Source organism: Scophthalmus maximus, chromosome 14, assembly GCF_022379125.1.
Source record: "Scophthalmus maximus strain ysfricsl-2021 chromosome 14, ASM2237912v1, whole genome shotgun sequence".
Taxonomy (NCBI): Eukaryota; Metazoa; Chordata; class Actinopteri; order Pleuronectiformes; family Scophthalmidae; genus Scophthalmus; species Scophthalmus maximus.
In genome coordinates, this window is record NC_061528.1 from 3,873,481 (window position 1) to 3,888,319 (window position 14,839).

Genomic DNA, 14,839 nt, shown 5'->3' on the forward strand with positions numbered 1-14,839 from the left:
CGTTCACAGCTGCGATGTGACGGTTGGAAAACACTCAACTCACGAGCACGTCTTTCGGTCTGCCCCCCCCCCCCGCCCCCCTCCCCTTACAGACCAGGGGAACTTCTTCGTGGTTAAAGTTTGGGGCGGCAGTGATTGTGCCAGTGATTGCAAGAAGGATTATTGATATGTTTCATGAGATGTTAGTTTCCCCATGCTGCGTCCTTGGACTGTTTATGAGTGGTAAAGTTGATATACCACCACGAGTTCAATTCTTTAAAACAATAGATTAGTTACTTATCAATCAAGTGTGGCCAATGAGATGTCTCGGAGCCTACGCTGACTTCACACACATCGCTTTCACTGCCATAAACAAAACCAGCAAATTGTGACATTTGCGAAGCGACGACCAAAGACGTTTTTGTATTCAATGTGTTTATGTTACGGATTACATAAACACATTGAATGTATTCTTGCCGTTCCTGTTGACCACCGCTAAAAAAGATTGTTTCAGCTATTCTATTTGTCCCATTACAGTGACCATACCTGTTGCTGAAGCTTTGTGCATGTCCATAAATGGATAAAGTGATGAATGATGACGAACCTTGAACGTATTACAGTAGCGCTCGTCCCAGTTAAAGTAACGACATGGAGGTTTAAGTGGAGGTTATGTGATGCAACATACAAACGCACAAGCTTGTGGGTGAAACATATATTGTTGCTGTAAATGTGTGTTATTCCCCCTTATTGATCCACCAGCGTCGCCTGTCTCCTAATCTGGAATCCAGATAGAAAAAGAAGTCAACCTGATTCCAGGGTCAAGATAAAATACAACAGAACAAAGTGGTAAATGCAGCTCTGGTGTTTGTTGACCGGTAAAAGTGACGGTAACGGCGATGTCAGGGATTTTTGAGCCTCTAAAAATGATCCCAGCTCTTTGTCATGTATTCAGAAAGGAGAACTCACCAGCCTGAAGTTACTCCAGTCCGTTTGCAAAGGCAGCAGCCTCCTCAGGTCACATTAAAATCCCGTAAAAACATCTTCTTCTTCTTTTTCTTCTTCTTCTTCTTCTTCTTCCCCCCTAGAACTTTAATCTCAGTACAGCCACGTCTTCCCCAGCTTTGACTTCCTCTTTTTTGTGAAAACGTCAGCACATGTTGCAATTTCCTTTCCTGGGACCTTTTGAAAGCCGGCCGGTGTCCCAATCTGTTGAGCAACAACTGGGAGGAGAGCAGCCGCAGCAGCAGGATCCAGTTGTTCACATTATTCACACCACACACACACCTCACACTTTTACAGAATGGGCTTTTTTAAATTTTATTTCTCATTATTATCTAGTGTAAACCAGTCGGTTTATATGACAACAGTGTTGTTTATCTCTGTCTGTGTGCTGTACCCTGTTCTGGCAGATGAATCCAGTTTTGTCCTGGTCTAGTTTATGCCCAGTGTGGCCCACTCTGTAACATGGAGACCCCTCGTGGCTGCACAGAGAAGCAACTGGAGATGATCTATATTTAATAAAGAGATGTGACGGCCTGCCCCCGAGCGAGGGAAGGGCCCAGAGCCACAAAAGAGCTGCTCCCCCAGGATGTGCATGTCTTGCTGGGCAGCCTCAGACCTGTCCTCGTGGTGCACACACCCGCAAAAAGAGGTTTTGCTTTCACCACGGCGTGTCAGATGCTTCTCTGAGAACATTTAAATTTGCATTCATGTTTCATTTTTTTTTAAACAGCCCAAAACATTTGTATAGTGTTTTAAAGTTTTTACTCCTGCGAAAAAAAAAGCAAAACAACATAAATAACATAAAATATTTTTATTTCATGTCTGAACTGTTGCATCAGATCGCATTCCACACATTGTGATTAAAGATGGTCGACATGTCAGCTGCCCAAAAGTGAAGCCAAATCATCTGGACCGCCCCCTGGTGGCAGGCTGCAGTACAGGTCATAAACCACCAACTCCTCCATGTTAGCAGATGGGACATGGGCCAAAACTAAAAAGTCATAGTACACCATAAATACAGTTTTTCCATAGATTTTAGGTAGTTCTTATCACCTGTAGGACCGTTCAAGTGTACATGTTGTTATTTGACGCTATAAAAATGGCATGAAACACGGTGGTTGACGGCTGAGCCTGACTCGTGATTGGTCGAGAGCAGGATTTGGCGGGACCTCGATACCGTGGCAGCCTCTGGCTCCACGTGACGTCACCAGCACAAAATGTCAGCACCCCATACTTTGGCTTTGTTTCTATCCACTGGGAAGAAGTGGAGATGCGTCGTCCGTCTTTATCTTACAGTCTATGGACGAGCCGAACAAAGTTGCCCCTGAGTGAATATTTCTTGACGGAGTGTTAGAATGACAAAATAAAACAGCCGTGTGTCGCGTGCACGTATATATGCAGATGAAGCCGCGATTGAAGCTTTCGATGAATACGACCATGTATTAGAACTCGCTGCTGGTTATTCTGTATTTTCATGTCCGCAGGGTATTTCCTGTAGGTCACAGCAATAATACGACGTGGATGCTCGGAAGAAGACTTCAAAAATATCCCTGTAAATGGAGCGTCGGTCAAAAACACCACCTGCACGCAATGCATGAAAAGACTAATTCTCTATGTAATGAAAAAAAACTCATGACAGAAGGTCTCTGTGGAGCGAAGGTTTTCAGCAGTAGAGCTAGAAGGTGCTGTTCTGTCGAGCAAGAATGTAATCCCTTTTCGTTTTCCTTTTGGGTCTGAGGAGGACGTAGAGGAACATTGAAACCACCGCCAGGAAGCAGGATACGGCCACTGCTCCCACCACCAGCCATGTGAACGTGGAGTCTGCGACGAGAGAGCGAGACAAAGGTAAATTCATGCTTTTGACACAAAGTAGAGCCCGTTCGATTCATCTTTCACAGACATATCGGCATCTGCGATCATGTTTGCCAATATGAAAAGATGTGCATTTATATTTATATTTAATACTTTATATTCTTGATTCAACTTCCACATATTTGGTTGCATTTGTCTTTTCTTCTTATTTATAGTTATAGGTTTATGGTTGAAGTGTAAAGTATCAAGCCTCAGTTACATTTCTTTGTCATAAGGTTGGCAACATCATAGGAATTTTCCATATGTATGTGTGTGTGTGTATATGTATGTATATGTGTAGTACACATTTACTGAGGTCTTAGAATATGGCGGCATTGCTAAAATAAATATTTCTTGCCCTGTCAGATACAGAACTTCAGTGAGTCCAGTGTTATCATGTTATCATAATCAACACCGACAAGGGCCAAGAGTACAAAAATATGAAATATTAGTAGTTATGTATCATCATATGTATTGTATTTTAACGGGAATCTGAGGATGAATTACATCAGTGACAGAACTGCGGTTCTATAATACAAAACACACAGACGTACCCTCTAGGCGAAGCTGTGCGACCACTTCCCGTCTTCCTCCTCGGTTCTGAGTGACGCACCTCAGCTCCGTGTTCACGTCTTCCTCCGTCATCGCCACGACGATGAGCCTCAACTCAATCTGACAGCCCTCTGACACCCTGGTTACACTGGGGACATTGAGACAGACACGTTTTTGTAGGGTTTGCTTGGTAACGTTAGAAAAAGCTGTGAACTGTTGGATCATGTACGGAGGAAAGATGTTTATCCAATAATACTCCCGTGATGGCAGCCCCCCATCACTTTGAAATCCACGATGGTACATTCCAGATTGTATCAGTTTTAATAGTGTTTTAATATATTTATGTTGTGTGTGTACTGTAGAATTTTTACAGCAGATATATTGAACTTACTTAGAAATTTTTCAGTTTGCATCTTGAAATGACATTTATGTTATTGTGTGATTGATGAACATGATTGTCTCGTAATGCAATGCACAACTTCTCCTCTCTTCTCATAAGTATAAAAACAGTGAAGTTTAAAAAAGAGTATTGTATATGATGGCTGCAGCAACTCCATATTTTTAATATCTATTATTTAAAAAAAATGTAAACAATTACCTTCTTCCCCCCAGCATAGCCCGACCATCGAGGTAGGACGACCGCACCGATTGGCCGTTGACGAGCCATGTGACCCTGGTGGACTCTGCCATTTCACATTCGGTGAGCACTTTGCAGGACATCTCCAGTCCTGAACCTAAACGGAGTCAGAGGTGAATTGACATTGGACCTTTCAGTTGAATTTGATATATTGGGACTAAAAATTTTTTTTTTTTAAAGTTTACTCACCATGTGGACTTTCAAAAATGGTCCTGTTCAACGGCGAAACAATCACAGGTGGTTGAATTATTGGAGCTGAGACATAAACACAGACAATATTTTAATCGATTGGTTAAAAACATGAGGAGTTTTATTGTCCCATCAAAATGAAAGCATCTACAAACTCACCATGAACGGTGCCAAAGCTGCTGCTGCTGCTGCTGAGCTGCGGGTCAGGGGTCATAGAGAGGTCAGGCACAGCGGAGGTGATCGCTGGGTCTTCACCTGGCAGACAAACGTTCACACATACGCTCAAATTTAGACGAGTGTAATCACATCTTGACAAAGTTTCTGTGGAGTTTGTGTCTTTTGTGTTTTGTGTGAGGTCCCTGTGGTTGAGCTGCATGAGTGTGTTTCACCTGTTCGGCCAGTAGAGGGCAGAGCATGCTAATAATTAATAAGATAAGATATTCCTTTGTTCGGCCCACAACGAGGAAATGTGGATGATACAGCGGCAAAGTGGATAGCAGAAATATATTCTTAAAAAAGCAATAAGATATGTAGAACATATAAAATATTAAGACTATATACAGAGCAGCAGTAACAATAATTGCACATAAAGTATTGCACGGTTGATAATGAATAGACGTTTGATAAAGTAAAGTGACGTCTCCTCGTGCGATAATGTATATTACATTAACAGTTGGTTGCAGCTATTGTGGTATTTTAAAGGTGAATCTGCATTAATTTTCTCCACACGAAAAAGTCCACAGTTGCTTTTATATTTCACACGACGGGGGAGGTAGTAACGCGAAAACAAGCCAAAACAAAGTAAGACCTCACCAACGTCAGCACTGCACAGCACAGTATATGCACTGTATAAACCTGACATTAATAATACATATCGTTGAGTGGTGTGAGTGTTGTGGCGTCGCCCACCTTCCACCCGGAGCAGGACGATCCTGCTGACTTTGTACGGCCGGTCTTCGATGAGCACTCTGAGCTGGCAGGTGTAGACGCCCGCGTGCCATCGCCGCACGGCGGGGATCATGAGTTTGCCGCTGTCCCGGGGGAAGGAGCCCACTCTGCTCGGCTGCAGGGCAGTGGAGCTGTAGTTCTGTTGGGGAAGCCACATACTGCGTCGTCACTCAGGAGCAAGGCACTGACACCGGAGCGGTCGAGGGTTCAACGCTCCCATGTTCCAAAATTCTCATGTAGTTTTATTTTGAAGTATTTGTTTATCAGTATCCATACAATGTGAAGATGTCTTAGTTTGCTACACAATGAGGGCCAGGTCATTGTCGGTAACTGTAACTCCGCTCCTCTCAGCTGTTTGCCATTCATTTCCCGTCTTAAAGGGGCAGTGAGCGATTTTAATCCAATGCGCTCTACGTGAAAAATTCAGCGACTATTTCCACACGGCGCGCAAGCGGTCGGTCTGTGCGTGTGTGTGCGCAACGGGAAAAAGTGTGTTGTCCCCGACACCTTAAGAGACGTGCTAGCAATAGATGCTGTGACGCAGGGGTTTTGGCCTCGTGGTCAGCGCGTCGGTCTCCCGTACCTGACGGGGCTGCGGGTTCGAGTCCCGACCAGCGCAGTAGAAAAAAAAATCAACAACAAACAATCTTTCTCCAAAATCGCATACTGCGCCTTTGAGCGTCCTGCTGAGATAAATATCAGTGTTCAGTAGATTTAAGTTTACTGAACACACTGTAACCCATCCATCATTCTGTGATGTATTGAAAAACTGTTAGTGTTGCCAACAGTCTAATAGACTGTTAGCTATTAGTTTTAGTCTTACTTCTTTGAAACACGCACAGAGACTTTGGTCAATTAATCCCTCAAACGAGCGTCAATGAGAGAATAAGAGGATCACACTGCTGAACTGAATCAAGAAAATCGACGTTGAACTGGAAACGTATTGAGTTTCCCGACTCGGTAAAAAGACGACAACAAAGGTTCCGGTTCAGGAAAGACCAAGATCCAGCAGCCTCATGTGGAAATCACTAGTTTAAAAATATTGAAAGGAGTGAAAACGGCAGGAGGAAGAGTCCCGTCAACCTGATCAGATAGTCATTGAACTGCTGGTGCTGATCAAGGAGCCTGTGTCCTCTCTCACCTTGTACCACTCGATCAGTCTGTCCGTCTGGTTGAAGTCGCCCAGAGACGGACAACTGAACGCCAGCCTCTCTCCCACGACGGCCGAGATCCGATAGGACAGTCTGGGCACGTCCGCGGCGCTGGACTCGAGCACACGCAGCGAGATTCTCCCGCTGATACAGTACGTTTCATTTCTGGCGAGAAGAGTGAGGACAAACATTTTTAAAAGATGCAGGTAGAAAGAAGGTCGAGCAAGGAAAGATTAATTAAAAAGAATTTACCTAGAAAGTTTAAAGCCGTGCTGAAGAAAATTATAAAATCTCTGCTATTGTAACTGTCCTTTTTTTCTTCTTTTTTGCCCAATAACTTTGAGTTAAATATTTGCATTTCCTACAATTTAATCTGTAATATAATAGCAAGCAGTTATAAAAAAAAGTACTGTACAAAAATTTCAAATACTAAACCAAATATAAATAGTTTGAAAATAGTTAATGTGTTTTGTTTTCTATTTTGTTTATTCATTTGGCTTATCTATCCATGTCCCTAGGTTGTTATTATTTTTGGAGATGAAATGATATTGCCGTGTAGTTTCCAGAGAAATCGCATATAGAGGAAATTGTCTCGGTGAGTCCTCAGGTTCTACCTGTACATGCAGACGTAGTCCCCCGAGTCGGAGGCCTGAGCTGGGAGGAGCCACAGCTGCTTGTCACGCTGCCGGACGCGCCCGTCGGCCTCGGAGGCCACGCCCTCCGTCCCGTTGTCCTTGGTGATGATGCAGCTCGCCGTCGGCGGGGCGATGTTGCGTGCCTCGAGCACGCTCTTGAACATGGGGTAGGAGAGGATCACAGCGTCGCCCTCCACCCTGAATATCTCCACCTCTTCAGTCACCTGGAAGCAGCCGTCTGCGGAGGACAACGACACTTTTACATTATTACAGTTGCAGTAACATACTGTTACACTTATACATTAAGACAATAACAGCAATATGCCACGGGACGTGTCCATGTGGCCTTTTGAGTCGAGCTTTGTCTGAATCGTCGTCCATTTGAAAACAAAAGGCTGTGACTTTTCTCTTCTACAATCATCACGATATACAATATGTGCGGCGACATAATAATACAGCTTTCTCACCTTCCATGGGCAGAGGAGGTAGCTCACGTCTCCCGTAGACGTGTTCGATTACGACCGCAGCAAACATCAGCGCCCAGCGGACCATGATGGCGGTTGACACCAGGAATCTGAAATAAAAGATCCACCGACAGAACGTCAAGCGACGTCTCACTAGCGTGGCGACGTCGGAGAGAACGAGGTCGGCTCAGTTGCCGCCAGCTTCCAGTGAAAATAAATATGAATGCTCATAAAGTAAAGGCTGAAGAGCAAGTGTGGCGATCACAAAAATGCAAAATATTTAAGCTCCAGAAGGTTCACGGAGCAAAAACTTTTGCCGAGGTTGTTTCCTCAAGCGTCCGTGAGTGTTATTGACGTTTAGCCTATTTATTAACTCTTTTGTAGAACGTCATAAAACATACGAAGACATCACAGGAGTCGTCATCAGACACGCCCACACTCTGCAAGCAGATTTAACCTCGGGGGTTTTACCAGCTGCAGCAAACATGAGTCACATTAGATGGGTGAGAGGCTACTTCCATCAAAGGTCAGCAGCATTTCATAGCCAACAGTAGTAAAATAGTAATCAAATAAAATGAATATCAACATATCAATTATGATATGTATCATATATTTTTCTCTCACTCTTAAAACAAAGCTTCAATGTTTCAGAAAGCATTTAATGGAATGCAATATATATTCGATTTGAAAATGATTTATCTTCTGTTTATTTGTTATGAGGATGATCTAATTTAATCTAAATCATTTCTAATCTAATGTTTAGGTTTGTTGTACAATGTTAAATTTACTATATAATCACTTGTAATATATTTGTATACATCAATCGGTAAAGATAAAGCATATTATTCGGGCATATAGCAGCTAATCGACCTTGATTTATCGTATTTGATATATTGGATATTTGGTCGTGCAAAGTTAATTTCCTTCTCTGTTCTCAGTTTTGGCCGGTCTTCTTTTTCCGAGGATGGCCACAGAGTTAAATAATTTCCATGGAAACATGGTCAATTTTCACTTCTGCTTCTGTTTCCTCGTTTGTCATTACAGGATCAGCTGACATCACACACTGCTAACACACACACACACACACACACACACACACACACACAGACACAGACACACACACACACACACACACACACACACACACACACACACAGACACACACACGCACACACACGCACGAGTGATCAATCGTTTTCCCCTGATAGGATCTTTGTTTCAGTGTGTCATCAGAGGGCGATTCCATTCATAAAAAAGTGTGGGAGTGCCCACTGCTGTAAATGAATGTCTACACTTGAGTCACACTGCATTAAATATGACATTATCTGGGATTAAAAGAAAAACGTTGGCTCATAATGTGTACAGAGTATCGGGTCAGAAGCAAACCCCCTCCCACTGTCAACCACGTGTCGTAATACACATCGACATCGAGAGGGATGATGAGCCAGTTTCAGTCGTCCTCATTATGACTGATTATTTACTGTAAATCTTATTGTTTGTGATTAAATATATATATACACACATTTAATAGCGTAATATATGATATATGTATTACTAATCATGTATGGATTGTCTTGCATTATTGATTAAATTTAGAGATAATATTTTCTATAATAATTTGGTCGAAAGCTTTTACATGGATCGTTTTAGGTTTAAAGAAAAAAATACAGATCTCTATTCTATAGTCTATTGTAAAGGAATTGAAGATAATCATTTGCAGTCTAGAAAATCTTAAAAAGTTAGTCACTGTTATGATGTGAATATATATATATATATATATATGTTACATTACATTCATTTAGCAGACGCTTTTGTCCAAGCAATAAGTGCAATCAACCATGAAGAAAAATATGTATACTGTGTAAATATACAATCACACATACTGTTTGTATATATAGACAATTGTATTTGTACGTACATCCATTAAATTGTTCCTCACAGCATGACATTGCGACTTTTGAATATGTTTTACATTGTGTACACTATGTGAGTGTCTTCAGTTAATTTACAGTAGATTGAGATTTATATGTAGAAAAAAATGGTGCAATAAATATGGTGATGGCAATTCATATGGAGTCTGTAAACATACACTTGCCTGTGGAGACGGGCTACAGCGTGAGCGGCGGCGAGGACGGGCAGATGTGAGCGTGTGGACTGCAGCAGCGTGTGGTCAGCTTCCTGCCTCCTCCTCCTCAGGGGGAACCTGCGCTGGCTTTTCTAGGTTCCCACCCCGCTCAGATGGAAATTTCACAGGTTTCCCAATGTAACGCAGTGTCCTGTACAGCTCACCGCCTGTCTGCTGACTCCTCAGCGGACACGCACACGCAAAACACACACACACACACATTCACACACACGCTTCAGTTGTTGCCATGCACAGGTATTTCCTTAAGTTCATTCTGGAAAAAAAGTTTTTTTATGTTTTCAACTGTAGCTGCTGTGACATCATCTGCCTCTTGCGTCACTGCAGGCCATCTCCGTGTTTGTTTTAGAACAAGAAAACACACACACACACACACACACACACACACACGTGCAAACACATACACACACACACACTCCACATCTATCTACATTATGAGGGAAAGATAATCTTCTATGCAGCGTTGTGAGATGTTCGCCTCTGACATTTCTGTTGACCCCCAAATACAACGGAGGTGTAAAGAATTCTGCTAGTGGTCCGTTCGATGGCACCACTTTCTTACCGTTTCGTCAATCTTTTCCATTGTGCGGCGGTGGCGGTGGCGGTGGGTGTACTCTGGAACTTTGGTCAGAGCAAGGCTTCTGTAGCCGTTGACCCCGGCCTACCATGAGGTTGAACGAATCACTTCCTGGCTGCAGTTCCATGCTTGACACTCGACCGATGCGAGAGAAAGCAAATAACCGCGCATGTCCCCCCCCGATGTGTCGCCAAACTATTAATTCAAATATTGGTTTGAAGGCAGTAGGGCTCGCTAAATGAACTGGATTCTCCCACATATGATCTGTATCATATATTACTGCCAGAGTTTCAGCAAATAGGACAAAAGTAATTCACCAATCCTTTAAACCTGGAAATTGAAGCTGCTGTGTCGACTCCGTCGCTTAGCAAATGATTATTTTTCATGTATTATTATAAGATTGTGTAGTTCGGATTGTTCAGGGCAATTTTCTGAGCAACAAAAACATTTCTCATGGACAAAATCCACCTCCTGCTTTCTCCTATTACTTAACATTGTCGTCGGATTCTTGTATTTCAAGCCGATCCCCTGATGCGACCTCTCGGTGTCGTGAGAATAAACAGTATTTGTTAAAACTGTACAATTTGCTGTGGTCCACAAGGAGTCGCTCAGCCGGCGGGATGATCACCTACACCCCGCGATTAGTAACAGCGAGCCACCACGGCGTCTGCTACACTCCCTAGTTTCCTTATCAGGCCTCGGCACGTGGGCGCTCGCACGTCCACCAGAGCAGGTGACGGAGTAGAAACCAGTCGGGTGAACTTTCAGGTGATGTAACCCGGTAGATGTCTGCTCCCTCAGATCCAACCATGATGCTGAGGAGAAGCTTATCGAGCCTCTGGCAGCCTGGTCCGCGTTTGGTTATTTACTAGTCCATCAGGAAATGTCTCTACTCTTTGTCTTGAACTTGTCACTATGACGTTAAAAACAGATTGACAGAAGACAGTGTATTGGCGGTAGAACGACACCATCCGCTCTCCTATTGGTCCTGTCGGTCGTTGTTTTCACCGTGTCATTTATCTTTGCGGTTGGGGCGCGTTTTTCGTACAAAAAATGGCCGCCGGATTCACGGCACAAAGGAACCGCGTCACTCCCGCCATCCATCCCCAGCGAGGGAGACGGTGGGACATCCGAATTGAGAAAAACAAGCCCGACCTCGCGACAGAAAACGAATCTTGTCGTCGACGGAGGGGGGAGAGAAAGCAGGCGAAGAAGGAGAGCGACGGAAAAAAGACGAGTGAACCTCGGACGGACATTCCTCCGTTAATCTGCAGGGCGGAGTGGACGGCTTCCCCCGGAGCTCTGAGGAAAAGCACCTGCGTCTTTAGCGGCGTCCCGCTGCTGCAGCGTCTTTACCACCTGGAACCACTAGGGGCCACTGTTGACTAATATCGTGTACAGCATCTTTATTCGGATAAAGAAAAAACGCCTACCCCAACTCTTGTACGGTGTACAGGGGGTCATAGAGGATTTTGGAGACTTTAGAAAAGTTCAGGCTCCGTGTGTGTTTGTGTGAACGAGCCTGTGACTTGAATAACTGACACTGAAACGAAGAAGAAGAAAACAACAACCACTCACTCGACATGCCCATCTGTGTGTAAACAGATGTTTAGGAACCTCTGCGTAGAGTGTCACTCACCGTTCATCATCACTCCGTCATCATATTACACATATTGATCATGACGGGACAATTTTTCCAATCCAAGTCACGCTCACGCAGACGACATGAGCGCTGTAGTGATGCAAGACGGAGGGAGGCAAGGTTGTCATGGAAACAATCCCATAACTGGGGGGGGGGGGGGGCCTTCTCTTTGGAGCAAATTTCCCGAGGAGATTTTTACTGTGCTTTTTATTGTACAATGTTTTTATCGTGGCTCTGATCTTACCGACTATTCAAATCCTTCAGAAGTTAATCATCCCTCACTTCCGCAGGAAAAAAAAAAAATTACATTCGTCAAAACTTCCCCTTCTCGTCTCTCTCTGAAATCAGACAGAAACACCACAGGATGGCCCCAACCAGAAGTCGAGCGTTGCGACACACCGATAGCGTTGTCTCCTCGGCGGCCCTTCATGTTAACGGACTCCAGTGTGAATGACCGAGCTTTCATGTGCAGATTCATGTTAAAAACACAATCGATGAAATGGCCTTTCTGAGGAAATGTTAAGTAACCGTCTGCAAGAAAAACAATAGATGATGAAATGGATCCAACAAAAACTGTGTTAGAAACATTGGAGTTGGCCAACGTGGTTGTTTCACCATGTCTCGTTGCAACACGTGAGCCGTGAAGACAAAATGGACAAGACAGCTCTTTTTAAAATGACTAAAGTTTATTTAAAGGAAAAAAAAAAAAAGCCTTTCAGGAAAATACACAACTTCCTGTCTCTCTCTCTCTCTCTCTCTCTCTCTCACACACACACACACACACACACACACACACACACACACACACACACACACACACACACACACACACACACACACACACACACACACACACACACACACACACACACACACACACACACACACACACACACACACACACACAGAGGACATAAGTTAGAGTAGCACGGCAGAAAACAGCAGAGGGATAAAAAAATAAACCAAAAATCCACGTGGCCTCACGTCCGAAGCCTGCGGGGAACATCACTGCGATGGTTCCACGTCGGAGCAGCGCTGTGTGAATACCTGAAACGAACAACACGCGTGTTCCTGGTGATTTCACCGTCGGGATGACGGGGGACAAGAAACAGAAACTATAGCTGAGCTCTAAAACTTAACTATTCACGATGTTTCATGTGACCTTTCTTCTTTTTTTTACATTTTTAGTTTTTAGAAATAAAAATATTTCCAAGTGGTGGTTTTGAATTGTTGAGTTTCCGTTGTCGGCACCTCTTCCCAGTGCGACTTGGCATTTTCCTCATCAGATATAGATGTCAAACTTTTCAATATATCATCAATAATAACCACTTTTGTCTTTCTTTTCTTTCTTTTGTTAAAACTTTAATGAAGTCAATACAGCCACTCATCAAGGCTCCTGATGCAATAAGAGACTACGCACTGGGGGAACTACTGCACACACAGACCTCAGACGACACAGGGGCCCCAGTGGGGGGGGGGGGGGGGGAGTGATCGTTGTTGTCAGGGGGGAAAAACACGCACAAGGTGAACTTGAACTTGTTTGTGACCCGACAGAGACGTGTTTGGACATGAAGTCCACTCGACCCCCCCCCCCCCCCTCCCTTCCCCCACAGTGTGCAATCCTTCAGAGACATGGAAACGGATGAAAAAAAAGGTCCAGCCCGGCGGGCTGACGCAGGTCGATGCTGCAGTTTGCTGCTCAAGTCTTTCACATATACAGACGACCCTGAACAACACCAGCAGCAGCAGCAGCAGCCGGAGCAGGAAGTTGGGGGGGGGGGGACAATAGGAGAAAAAAAAAAAGTGGTCATCCGGAAAAGTTCTGCTCCGTGTTGCCTGTTCTGTGACACTTCACCACAGTAACACTGAGATCCAGAGTCTGAGCCAAAGAGCTTCTGTCCTCGTCCGATGACAAAGACGACGGAAGACCCTCCTCGACTCGGGCGCGCTCAGAGCGTCGTCGCTTCCTCGCGGATTCTCACAGCTGTGGGGAAAGGTCGCACCAAAAACAAGAACAGAATCGCCCCCTCCCCTCCCCCCGGGTCAATATCTACACCTGACGTTGAGCGGCTCTGCCGCCGCCGCCGCCGGCGAACTCAAAGCCTGGAACATCTAAGGGGTCTGGGGCGCTGCTCACTTGTGACAAAGATACGAAGCGAAAACATCATCTCATGCCTTGGACCACCGCACAGTAAATATGTCTTTCTACATTCTTGACACTTAGTGCATTGCATTCATACGGAAACAAAAATGAAATGATTTGGTGGAAGAAGAAAAGAAATACCAATTCATTTGGAAGGTTGGAGAACCTCCGCCTGCCGACCACACGTTTTTGAAAGAAAAAAACCCTATTCGCGACGACACCGAACCCTCCGACCACTTGCTGAACTTCCCTCTTCTACTTTACTTTTTCCCTCTCCATATATTTTATATTTGATTATTCACAGCAGTTCAACGGGTGAGCGCTCGACCCGAGTTGCGTTCAGGTCCGCCATGTTTGCCTGGTAAAAGGGGAAAACATGACCACCGACACTATCTGGAAGATTAAATTAACTTTTTTATTGTACATAGACACCTTTGTATTCACTTTTATTAATTTTTTTGGGGGGGACCACACCCACCACGTCACTTTCCTCTGTGATAAAACGCACCGTCGCACTTTCGTGGGTTTCGGCGCCAGAGCAAAGGAGACGGGTGTGGACTGCGGGCGGATGTGCGTAAATCTTTTAAAAAAACAAAAACAAGGTAAAAGACATGTTTAACTCCACATAGTTACACTTATCTTCAAGGAATAATAATAGTTATAATTCAAAAAATACTATTCTGAAATCCATCTGCGTCGACATCTCTCTTCTCTCTCGCTCACCATCACAATACTTCACCGACACACACACTCACACACACACACGACCCCTCCGGCTGAATCCCGTCAATCAACACTTACGGTAAAACTTTAGATATCAGGCTCCTCCCATCTGTCACCCGTCAGCGGGGCGTCCCACCAGCTCCAGGGTCTCCACCACTAACCGGCGCCTCAGCAGTAATTGGACCAAACGGAAGTTACATTTA

General features: G+C 44.3%; 1 protein-coding gene across 5 annotated transcripts; it reads right to left on the minus strand.

The window, feature by feature from the left end:
• Nucleotides 1-1,777: 1,777 nt before the first annotated feature.
• On the minus strand, nucleotides 1,778-11,489 carry LOC118320587 (interleukin-1 receptor type 2). Of its 5 annotated transcripts, none has more exons than XM_035651530.2 (11): nucleotides 10,114-11,489; nucleotides 9,504-9,707; nucleotides 7,412-7,518; nucleotides 6,924-7,182; nucleotides 6,300-6,474; nucleotides 5,120-5,297; nucleotides 4,370-4,465; nucleotides 4,211-4,276; nucleotides 3,983-4,118; nucleotides 3,387-3,532; nucleotides 1,778-2,802 (listed from the first exon to the last, which is right to left on the minus strand). In XM_035651530.2, the coding sequence occupies exons 3-11, from the start codon at nucleotides 7,494-7,496 to the stop codon at nucleotides 2,657-2,659; spliced, it is 1,287 nt and encodes a 428-aa protein (XP_035507423.2). In that variant the 5' UTR covers nucleotides 7,497-7,518; nucleotides 9,504-9,707; nucleotides 10,114-11,489; the 3' UTR covers nucleotides 1,778-2,656. The 5 variants fall into 5 exon arrangements, with proteins under 5 accessions (XP_035507423.2, XP_035507422.2, XP_047193091.1 ...); XM_035651529.2 differs by having other exon boundaries at nucleotides 9,504-9,711; XM_047337135.1 differs by lacking the exon at nucleotides 10,114-11,489 and having other exon boundaries at nucleotides 9,504-10,085.
• Between the last annotated feature and the right edge of the window lie 3,350 nt (nucleotides 11,490-14,839).